The sequence below is a fragment of the Antennarius striatus genome, chromosome 3 (assembly GCF_040054535.1).
Source record: "Antennarius striatus isolate MH-2024 chromosome 3, ASM4005453v1, whole genome shotgun sequence".
Lineage (NCBI taxonomy): Eukaryota > Metazoa > Chordata > Actinopteri > Lophiiformes > Antennariidae > Antennarius > Antennarius striatus.
Window position 1 is genome coordinate 16398689 of NC_090778.1, and position 12038 is coordinate 16410726.

Here is a 12038-nt window from a genome sequence, read left to right on the forward strand (position 1 = left end):
ATGCAACAGCCCTCTCTCCTCTCCTCTCCTCTCCTCTCCTCTCCTCTCCTCTCCTCTCCTCTCCTCTCCTCTCCTCTCCTCTCCTCTCCTCTCCTCTCCTCTCCTCTCCTCTCCTCTCCTCTCCTCTCCTTTCCTCTCCTCTCCTTTCCTCTCCTCTCCTCTCCTCTCCTCTCCCTCCATTTGTCTGTTTCATTCTCTCTCTCTTTCAGGGTGATGGTAGGAGAACCATGATAATCACTGGTCCTAATATGGGGGGGAAAAGCTCGTACATCCGCCAGGTGGCCCTGATCTGTGTAATGGCTCAGGTTGGCTCTTACATCCCGGCCTGTGAGGCCCATCTGGGCATACTAGATGGCATTTACACCAGGTATGAACACAATCCTATTGATATCTACAAGTGTAATACCTGATTGTCATTAAATAGATTTACAATTCAATGACTTGCTGGAAATCTATTGTCAAATGTTTTTATATGTTTCAAATGATGATTTCGGTACAAAGTTACTTTATGCAAATTCCAACATAACATCAGCTGTAAAAGGCTCCTTCTCTGTCTCTCTCTACTAGTTGTGCTTTTTTTTGTAAGTGGTTTCATTAAAGTTGCAGCATGAAAGAATGAATTACAACAAGTTCTTGCCCACAGTGATATTGAGGGATATTATTGTTTTGATTGTTAAATTTTATTAGGAATCAAACCACAGATAGAGAGTCTATCACAATGACATTAAAATAAATCTGAGATTTATTTCTTCACTAAAACCTAGAAATAATAACCTTAAAATTAAATGACCAATGAGGACTGAAGCACAATTTAATCAATAGACTAAACCTTATCAAATTAAGCGTAAGAGCTTTACTTGAAACTATGAAGCAGGCATGTGCTCAAGAACACATCTTGTCAATACAAATTACCAGTAATGAAAATATAGTTATGGTCACACGTAGCAGCTAAGCCTAAACTTAAAGCCCATACGGGCAGTACGGTGGTTCAGGGAGTCACGCTGTAGCCTCACAGCAAGATGGTCTCAAGTTCAAATCCAACTGAGGGCCTTTCTGTGAGGAGTTTGCATGTTCTCCCCTTGTCTGTGTGGGTTCTCTCCGGGTTCCCCGGCCAAAAACATGCAATATAGATGAACTGTAGATTCTAAATTAAGTTACTGTCTTTAAATATGAGATGTACCCAGGTTGTCATTGTAAAGGGGAATTGGTTCTCAATTGACTTACCTGGTTAAATAGTAGTTTAAAAAAAAGAGTTATGTAGACAGACTATCTGTGTCAGAGCATATAGTCTCAACTCAAGCCAAACCCTACTATGTGTTACTTTCTTCCAGTTTTGTGCCGAGGTGTGGGTGTACTTATTTGTGCTTCAGAGTGTAACTCCTGATAAAAATCAGAAAATAGCCCATTGGTTCACTGATTCACTACTTTGTTATGTCTGAAGCATTTCCTTCTTCATTTCTGTCTGGCTCTTTGCCCCTCACTGCTCTGCAGCCAGCCAACCAGCAATCCAACTTACTGAAAGTTAAAAATAAAAACTCTGTGTGATGTATTCAACAAAAGATATGTGGGGGAAAAACCCATTAATTATGCACTACAACAGATGATATTTAACAGTTTAAGCAGTAAGTCTCCTTCCAATAAAAAAATTTCAAAATAATTGAAATTTCTGGAAAGCTTTAGCTACAGTGCGCCCTCGCGCATTCGTGCATCCAAGCTCACGACTTCACTTCATCGTGGATTTTTGGTAGGCAGTCACGTAATACGGTACAAGCATTCTATTGGCTGCCAGCATCCAGAAGTGCGCTCGGTTCCGTGAGTCTGGGACTTACGTGAGACACAAAAGTGCTTCAAAAAGTCGATAAGAGTGTGGGAAAAAGTAATGCAGATAGATTTGCAGATTTAATATCTGCAAATCAATTAAATCTGCAAATTTAATATCAGTATGGGGAGGGTCATAAATATTTAAATTACGGTAAATAATATGATAAATAGTTCATTGCTGTGTCGCGGAATTCATTAATCGAGTGTGGTTCTTGGAACGCATTAACCGCAAAGAAGGAGGGCGCATTGCGTTGGAGGAAATGTGTTTGTTCTTTTTTTTTATTTGGATGGACTGACGTGAAGTGTCAAGCAGTTTGGATTTCACAGAGTAAGATGAATGAAGTAGTAATGTGATGCAGCTGCACAGGATAATATTCTGTAGCTGATCAAAGTCAAAGTCAGCTTTATTGTCAAGTGTGCCATATATACACGACATACAGCACAGATGAAATTGCAGTCCTCTCTGACCCACGGTAAACAGGCAGTACAACAGGCAGTACAACACAGACAGTACAACAGGCAGGACAACACAGGTAGTACAACAGGCAGGACAACACAAAGTATTGGACGAAACACAAGGGATGGTTAACATCTCTATAAACTCTAATCTCATAGGGGAAGTGACGTGTGCGTTGTCCCTGAGTTGATGGGGGGCGAGAGAGATAGGTAGTCAGGTGCTGGGGGGAGGGCAGGGCAGTGTGAGGGTAGAGTTCAAGGCTATGGCAGGGGGCAGAGCAGGGAGGGAGTTGAGCCTCCTGACCGCCTGGTGAAAGAAACTGTCCTTGAGCCTGCTGGTTCTGGCCCGCAGACTCTGCAGTCTCCTACCTGATGGCAGCAGGCTGAAAAGGCTGTGAGAGGGGTGGGTGGGATCACCTGCAATGCTGATGGCTTTGCGGGTGAGGCGGGTGGTGTAAATGTCTGTGAGGGAAGGGAGAGAGACACCAGTGATCTTTTCAGCTACTCTCACGATGCGCTGCAGGGTCTTACGGCAGGAAACGGTGCAGGCGCCGTACCACACTGTGATGCAGCTGGTTAAGATGCTCTCGATGGTGCCTCTGTAGAAGGTGAGCACGACGGGGGTGGGGCTCTTGCTCTCCTTAGTTTGCGGAGGAGGTAGAGGCGCTGTTTGGCTTTTTTGGCCAGCGATGCAGTGTTGCAGTCCCAGGACAGGTCCTCAGAGACAACCAGGAACTTGGTGCTGCTGACCCTTTCCACTGCAGCACCATCAATGGTTAGTGGAGCATGCTGGGTGCGTGTTCTCCTCAAGTCCACAACAATCTTCTTCGTCTTCTCCACATTCAGATGGAGATTGTTGTCCTTGCACCACATAGCCAGGAGGCTCACCTCATTTCTGTAGGCAGTCTCATCGTAGTTGTTGATGAGCCCAACCACAGTCGTGTCATCTGCAAACTTGATGAAGAGGTTGGAGCTGGAAGTCGGTGTGCAGTCATGGGTTAGCAGAGTGAAGAGGAGGGGGCTCAGAACACATCCTTGGGGGGCTCCTATGTTCAGCGTGATGTTGCTGGAGGTGATGTTGCCGACTCGAACTGCCTGTGGTCTCCCTGTCAGGAAGTCCAGCAGCCAGTTGCGTATGGAGGTGTTCAGTCTGAGCTGGTCCAGTTTGTGGATGAGCTGCTGGGGGATGATTGTGTTGAATGCTGACTTGAAGTCGATGAACAGCAATCTAGCGTACGAGTCACAATGCCAGGTGGGTGAGGGTTGAATGTAGGGCATTGGAGATGGCGTCATAGGTCGAGCAGTTGGACCGATAAGCAAATTGAAAAGGGTCCAGGGTTGAAGGGAGGGCAGATTTGATGTGGTGCATGACTAGCCGCTCGAAGCACTTGATGTTTTCTTGAGAAGCTTATTAAGATAAGACTTTCATGAAAAAGTACAGTCACTAATAATGAAGGGCTACTCTCATGTAAAGGAAGGCCTTTAGTTTTGGGTGGTAGGCAAGGCATCTTTGTTGTCTTGTGTTGATTGAAGCTGATCTATTTCCTCTTTAACAACCTTGAGGCGCTGGTCATGGACAGCAGTAGTTTCGTTCTCCAAGATACTATTGTTGTTTTGTTGTTCCAATGATCTACGTCCAGATAGTTAGACACCAGGACACTGGTTTATTTCAAGTGTGTACGATTGTAAGAAACATTGCAATATCATATTTAGCAATATCTGTGCACGGCTGTCGCGCTCGGAGCGTACCCTGCCTCACAACCCTCACAACCCTATCCCAGTCAGCTGGGATAGGCTCCAGCACCGAACAAAGAGGGTATTGACAATGAATGAATGAAAATGAATTTTTCAATACTAGAGCAATCTTTAATTAACAGTTTAACATCATAGCTTAATGGCAGTTGTTAATTATGTGTTCTGTTTAAATCCTTTGCAAAGAGAGACCAAAGTTGTGTTCTATTTTCAACCATCTGACTCTTCAGCTTCATTAGAAACATCACAATATACCACGATATATGCACTTTTCATTTCTGTGTCATCACATCATACTTCAGTATTGCAGCACGATTACATACATAAGTTAATGCAAGGCAATCGGAACGCATCATCAATATTAATTTTATGTTGTATCATGAAAGCCTGTTTGCTCTGAGACTCCAGACATTAGAAGGACAATGAGCTCCAACACATACAAAGCAGCAGTTGTTTGATGGAAAGGAACGTTGGTGTCATTCTGCTTTTTCTGCTTTGGTGTAATGCTGTTGTCAGATGAGAAGGTGGATATTCATGGGTTCACGTGAATTACTTGTGAGTGGCATTTTAATTTGAGACACCACCTGCAGACAAAAGAAAAACATTCTCAAGTTTGTTTTTCGGATGTTTTTGTCAGACTGATCTGACCTAATCCTACTGTTCACCTCACGATGAGGAGAAGATGAACACAATTGTTTAACAAAGCTGGCTGTATTGTTCTGTCATGGTTTGGTACAACATGTTCTCTGAGGAACCCTCAGGCAGTAAGACTGTCTGAGACAATTTTTTTACTCCAGGCATATGATTATTCTAATTACGATGAGAGTAGCAGTACGATGTGCATGTAACTTCCAGGCCTGACTGTATTAGTGAGGAACAGAGGACAATGCACTGTGTGATTAGACCTAATGACTTGCAGATGTGTGTAATTGTCTTTTTTGTGGGTTTAAGAATGTTCGTATGCATTAACCCAGTGGGAGCCTGAGACTTGTCAGCAGATTGTGTTTGTGTGTGTGTGTGTGTGTGTGTGTGTGTGTGTGTGTGTGTGTGTGTGTGTGTGTGTGTGTGTCTGTGTGGTTGTGTGTGTGTGTGTGTGTGTGTGTGTGTGTGTGTGTGTGTGTGTGTGTGTGTGTGTGTGTGTGTGTGTCTGTGTGTGTGTGTGTGTGTGTGTGTGTGTGTGTGTGTGTGTGTGTGTGTGTGTGTGTGTGTGTGTGAATATATTTACCTTCATCCTTGAGAGAAGGAGTTGGATTTAGAGTTATGGTTTTATGTCTTTGTCAAATAAGGTTTACTTAAGTGTTTAAACAAGAGATTCATGAATTGTGATGCAGATGACATATTTTGTCATCCTCTAAAGTGAAAGCAATTGTAATTAAAACTATTAAAATGGTTTGCTATTGGGACACTGAGAGGACTGAGGAGAGTGGACAGGAGTAAAGGTAAATGCAGCGTAGAGGTAGCAAAGGCCAAACAAGGGGCTTATGATGACTTGTATGCTAGGTTGGACAGTAAGGAGGGAGAGACTGATCTATACAGGTTGGCAAGACAGAGAGGCAGAGATGGGAAGGACGTGCAGTAGGTTAGGGTGATTAAGGATAGGGATGGAAGTCTATTGACAGGTGCCGGTAGTGTGATGGGAAGAGTACTTGATGAACAACTTGAAGAGTTGATGAACGAGGAAAATGAGAGAGAACAAAGACTAGAAGAGGTGACTGCTGTGGACCAGGAAGTAGCAAAGATTAGTCAGGATGAGGTGAGGAGGGCATTGAAGAATATACCTGTGGAGATATGGAAGTTTCTGACTGGGTTGTTCAACAGGATTTTAGATAGTGAGATGTTCTGGTGCCCAAGGGAGATGTGCTGAGTTGTGGCAACTACAGAGGAATAAAGCTGATGAGCCATACAATGAAGTTATGAGAAAAGAGTAGTTGAAGCTAGACTAAGGGCAGAAGTGAGCATTTGTGAGCAGCAGTATGGTTTCATGCCAAAAAAGAGTACTACAGATGCTGTATTTGCTTTGAGGATGTTGATAGAGAAGTACAGAGAAGGCCAGACGGAGCTGCATTGTGGTTTTGCAGATCTGGAGAAAGCTTATGACAGGGTGCCCAGAGAGGAACTGTGGTATTGTATGAGGAAGTCTGGAGTGGCAGAGAAGTATGTTAGAGCGGTGCAGGACATGTATGAGGACTGTAAGACAGTGGTGAGGTGTGCTGTTGGTGTGACAGAGGAGTTCAAGGTGGAGGTGGGACAGATGAGGTTAAACAGGAATCTTCATGGACTATAATGTTTGCAGATGACATAGTGATCTGTAGTGAGAGCAGGGAAAAGGAGGTAGAGAGGTGAAGGTTTGTCCTGCAAAGGAGAGGAATGAAGGTTAGGCGCAATAAGACAGAGCACATGTGTGTGAATGAGAGGGACCCAAGTGGAAGAGTGAGGTTAAATACTTCGGGTCAACAGTCCAGTGCAATGGAGAGTGTGGAAAAGAGGTGAAGAAGCGTGTCCAGGCAGGATGAAACGGGTGGTGAAAAGTATCAGGTGTGATGTGTAATAGAAGAGTTTCAGCTAAAATGAAAGGAAAGGTGTACAAAACTGTGGTGAGACCAGCGATGTTGTTTGGTCTAGAGACAGTGTCACTGAGGAAAAGACAGGAGACAGAGCTGGAGGTAGCAGAGATGAAGATACTGAGGTTCTCTATGGGAGTGACCAGGAAGGATAGGATCAGGAATGAGTACATCAAAGGGACAGGACATGTTAGAGGTTTTGGAGATAAAGTCAGAGAGGCCAGACTGAGATGGTTTGGACATGTCCAGAGGAGAGATAGTGAATATATTGGTAGAAGGATGCTGGGTTTTGAACTGCCAGGCAGGAGGCCTAGAGGAAGAACAAAGAGGAGGTTTATGGATGTAGTGAAAAAGGACATAAAGGTAGTTGGTGTGAGAGAAGAAGATGCAGAAGACAGGGTTAGATGGAGGCAACTGATTCGCTGCGGCAACAAGGGACAAGCTGAAAGGAGAAGAAGAAAATGCTTCGGTATTTGTTGTTATGCTTCAATACTCATTATATACTTAGTTCAGTTTAATACAAATGCAGAGAATATAATACATTTTTCTTGTTCGAATGTATTAATTTTGATCTTAAATTAAGTGGGCGCATACCTTTTTTCAAACGTAGATTTAAAAATACCATCAGTGAGAATAATTGAAGAGGAAGTAGTTCACAAGTTCATTTGTCTCCTATTTATCTTTTATTAACTTCCTGCTAACCGTACTCATCACAGAACTGTTATTAATTCTTTTTTAAGTGAGGGTCTCTTCTTTTAGGAGCCTGTGGAAATGAAATCTAATTTTTTCTGTGATTCATGACGTCATGTTAATCAATATCCACAAGCAACACATAATATACTGTACCTGCTGTCCTCCAGTGGTGCTTGCCATCGTCACTGCTTCTAATGGGGCAGCTCAGCCCCATTAGAAACTGAACGTCACATTCTGAAGCGAAAACGTTTCATAATAAAGCCTCAATCAATTCCCACTGCAGTGTCAGGCACAGGAGATATAGCAGTGGGCATTTCTTTATCTCGTGTGTTTCTGTGTGATGTTTATTTTGTGGGTGAGAAAGAGACGAGTGAGATTTACTTGCATATATCAAGCTGTCTTTGAGGGTTGCGGGTAATGAAACGATGTGTAGGTGTCCAATGGGAAATCCAGTGATCTAGATGATTGATTATCAATTAGAATAAAGTGATTAATTTAGATGCTGGTTTCAGGTGTTAAATCGTATCCTCTCACAGTGTTTTTATTTACAGTATTTATTTAATTTCCTGTCCATTCTACTGTGTTACATCATTTTCTTGAGCATAGTTCTGAGTATGTTCTTTCACGTACTTTAATACGTATTAAGCTGTGCGTGTGTGTGTGTGTGTGTGTGTGTGTGCGTGTGTGCGTGTGTGTGTGTGTGTGTGTGTGTGTGTGTGTGTGGGTGTGTGTGTGTGTGTGTGTGTGTGTGTGGGTGCATTTGTGCTTTTTGGTGGATGAAAGTTGTTTGTGTGCACGTATGCAGCCACTGTGTGTTTTATCATCTGTATTGAGTCCTGAAGGTTATAGTGCACATTCTTCCATCCGTTCATGATTGTTATGGCAACATAAGCAGGAAATTGTGTTTTGAACTCAACAGCCAATCACTTATAGTGATTGTATGCCATTTTACAAAGGTCTTACACAAGCCCCCATTTCAAGAGTATGCACTGATTTTGGGGGAGTTGGGGGAGGGGGTGTTCACAAATGTGAACAAGGTATGGAGAGGGGAGCTGTGTTTTTATTGCCAGCACTGAAACGCTATCATCATCATCTTAGTGGGTGATGTATTGTGAAAAGTCAGATGTTTGGACCTCTACTTTTCAGTAGTGTCTGGAGGTAAACATCAGACTGTGTTAATGTGATGAACTGCGCAGTTTACAACGACTGGACACAATCAGAAAAACTAACTGAGCAAAGGAGAAAAAAAATAAACTGGAAATCACAAATCACTCATCTTCAGAAGGGCAACAAAGTAGAACAAACAATCAGAAAAAGATGAATATTGTGAATCAGATACAGCTCCAAGCACATAGTCTACAAAAAACAGAACTGACTGCATCATCCAGTAGATAAGGTACAATCTGTAACTGTATCAGAGTGTGGATTTATTTTCTGCAGTCTTTGTAAGACATCAGTTATCAAACAGCTGACATCCTACAGACTTATTCAGACACATAAATACACTCTACAGATTAAAAAATGCACCACTGTGTGTGTATACATAATTACCAAAAATACCAGCTAATATTTTGTCAGAAACCACTTATAATGTGTCTACACTTGTTTTAGGGTGATGATAAATTCTATTTTCAGAATTATTTTGTTTGGCAGGAGAAAAGCGAGCAGCAGGACACCCAGCTGGTGTTGCGTAGCTGTGGTTGTGTGCATCCCTTCAGTGGTGGACAGAAAGGGTGTGTGAACAACACTCGTTTATCTGATTCTGCCACGCCGTCCTGTCATACAGAATAGATCATATTGTCTGTTGATCTCAAATTCATGCATGTACAGACACACTTTAAATTGACTAATGACTTGCAACATCATGTCTGACACACATGTCTCCTGTATGGCTTGTGGTGTAACCATGGAAACACATGAGCTGGGTCCTCTTGTCAGCAGCTCATTGATAGGTACCATGTAGAAGGTCATTAAGGACAGGGAAAAACAGATTTAGAGGCGAGAATCATCGGCTGGTGCAGAGATGCTGCTGATGTGATCCAGCTTGAGTTGAGTTTTTATCAGATGAGTCGTTGCTCTTTCTGTTTGAGAACATCAGAGGAGCTCTTAAAGAAGATGTCATTTTGTAATCATCTCTTTAATCAATAAGCATCTATTGACAAGACCATGTGGGGTGTTCAAGACTCCCTCACTCAACAGCTTAATGCTTATTTTTTAAGTAACAGAACTGAATTAGCATGCTACATCCACGTTCTCCTGAGTTGGGACTGGTTCTGAAGGTTATGTGACCACTAGTGATGTGTGGGTTGGTGGGTAGGTTAGACAAATTATAATTCCAGTAACCATCAGATAAATTAGAATTGGCACATCTCCCCATTAGAGACATTCTTTGTAGTTATTAATTGTTAATACTTGTTTCAGAAACTCGTTTCATTCCGTTTGCTATGGGGAACTTTATTTGTCTCATGAAGCTCATAATAAGAATTTTTAGTCTTGCATTGTCTGATTCAGTGCCACAACTTCGGTGCAAAAGGAAAGCTTAAAAAAACAAAAAGGTGCCCCTTGAATCATTAAATCAAACAGTCAAAGACAACACTCCTCCTGCATCTCAGTGATTAGTATGTGCTGGATCCTGCCTTCTCATTAAGTGTAACCAATTTGTAAATTATGAAGTTTTGACTTTACTTTCAGATCAGTAATTCAACAACAGAATGAAGATAAGGAATAGAAACTCAAGAGAAGGAAGGGGACAGAGCTGTGTTCAAACCCTTCCCCCTACTCCTACATGTTATTAATTAGCATCGTGAAAATCCTTTTAATCACTCTAAGTGAGCAGCTATGTCTAAAGAATGGGATGTTGGTATCCAGGATGCTGCCATAAAAAAAATCTGAGTTTCCTTTTTTTTTCTCTTTTTGAAAGGTGCAGTTGTTGATGAAAAGTAGAGAATATACAGTATAATTGTGTTGTTTTAGTTTGTTGGGCTATGTTACTGTTACGTAGATGCTGAACATTTAGAATTTGCTACTGTTGTTTTTTTAAAAATCTTTTTTATCTGCTGCTTTTTTAAAAATCTTTTTAAATCTTTTTTAGCTTCAGATAGAATCACGAGTACCGGTAATCTGTAAATAAGACTAAGTAGAATTTGGAAAGTGGCTAATGACAAACTTCTTAACAGCAATAGAAGAGAAGAGAAACCAGACTCAGCCGTCAGGACATATGACTGATGAAGTGCCCTAGATATTCCCCTACAACTGTAAGACTACCAGGAAAAGTCCTGCTGACGACTAAGAAGAGTTTGAGAACAGATGGCACTCGGACATGCACCCCAGCTTGACAGATTGAAAGTTAACATGCAATAGCAATGGACAAACATTTAGAAGTAGAGAGTACTTGTGTTGGTAAAGTCCTTCAAACATGACAAGGGCCTAAAGATCCATTAAACATGGATGAAATGCATTGCAGGCATCACAATGCACAGGTCTAATACCTTGTGAGGCAGAGGAGGAGCTGAGCCCAGAAGCTCCACACCAAGCCTTTAAGTGGTGCAGACAGTCCCTTCAACCAGGCAGTCCAGGACGAGGAAGATAAGATGGCCCCAAACCCCTAGAGGAGCAGAGTGGCAGAAGTTTGACGAGGGTACCGACAAGATACTGGAAGCAACAGCCAAATGGGATGTTAAGATGAACCTTCACGCAGTGACCATGGCTGTGAAGAGGTTTGGTGTTGAGGAAGAAAAGGGAGCCAAGCTGATATAAGCCAGAGTTCAGACTCTGATGAGCATGGCTTATAACGAAGGGACAAAATGAGAACCAGTCAACCATAACTTCTCCACACTGACATGCTTCATTTTCTTCTGTTCCATGAAGTACTTCACACCAATCTTCTTACATTCCACTGTGTTTGTCTTTTCCTGGTAAGTCATTCTGCTGCAGGAAGAGACTCAGCAGGTTTATTGGACTGGAAACGCTCCATTTATCTGTCTGTGGGTGGTTTCACAAAAGTTGAAGAACAACACCAGTTTGTGGATTATGTCATTGGCTTTAACTTTTAGAGTGAAGTGTTTTAAGACTCATTTGTTAAAGCCTTATTTGTTCTAAAATATATACAGTTCTGTCACTTTATCCTATTTGAACACAGTAAAAATGGTGAAGCACAAGTGAGATGATGTTCTGTTTAATTTTAAAGAAACTGTAACCATCTGTTCCCTTCAGGGACATTATGTTCTTCAAATGTGTCACACTATGGATGTGATGTCACACTCTGTACGTGCACAATATCCTTCAGACCTACACAGACGCTCTGTTCCTGCAGAGCCACTATAACTGGCAAATGGTCCATTTTCTTTCATAAAATCAGGGATGAATGCATAAAAAATTGCAATGGATGTTGTCAATGGGAGTCCAGTTTGTAGTATATTTCTCAATGATAGCGTGTTTGTCTCAAAAATAATATTTACTCAATGGGATTTCACCCTAACAAATGTTTTTGATACCTGACCTGTTTCTCATCTCATTGGATGCCAGGATGGGAGCCTCCGACAACATTTACAAAGGGCGCAGCACGTTCATGGAGGAGCTGACTGAAGCGTCAGACATCATTTCCCACGCAACAGAACGCTCATTGGTTATCCTTGATGAACTGGGGCGGGGGACGAGCACACACGATGGTATTGCAATCGCTTATGCCACCCTTGAGTACTTCATCACAGAGGTGAGTGTGCATGAATTAACACTCTGTATTGATGAGATGGGACT

At 42.2% G+C, this 12038-nt stretch overlaps 1 protein-coding gene across 3 annotated transcripts in view; it reads left to right on the top strand.

The window, feature by feature from the left end:
- The window catches only part of msh3 (mutS homolog 3 (E. coli)), a 51331-nt gene that overhangs the window by 22996 nt on the left and 16297 nt on the right, over nt 1–12038 (top strand). For all 3 annotated transcript variants that reach the window (XM_068311833.1, XM_068311836.1, XM_068311835.1), the window contains exons 20-21: nt 210–367; nt 11808–11994. In XM_068311833.1, the coding sequence (XP_068167934.1) occupies nt 210–367; nt 11808–11994 (345 nt within the window). The remainder of the gene's footprint in view (nt 1–209; nt 368–11807; nt 11995–12038) is intronic.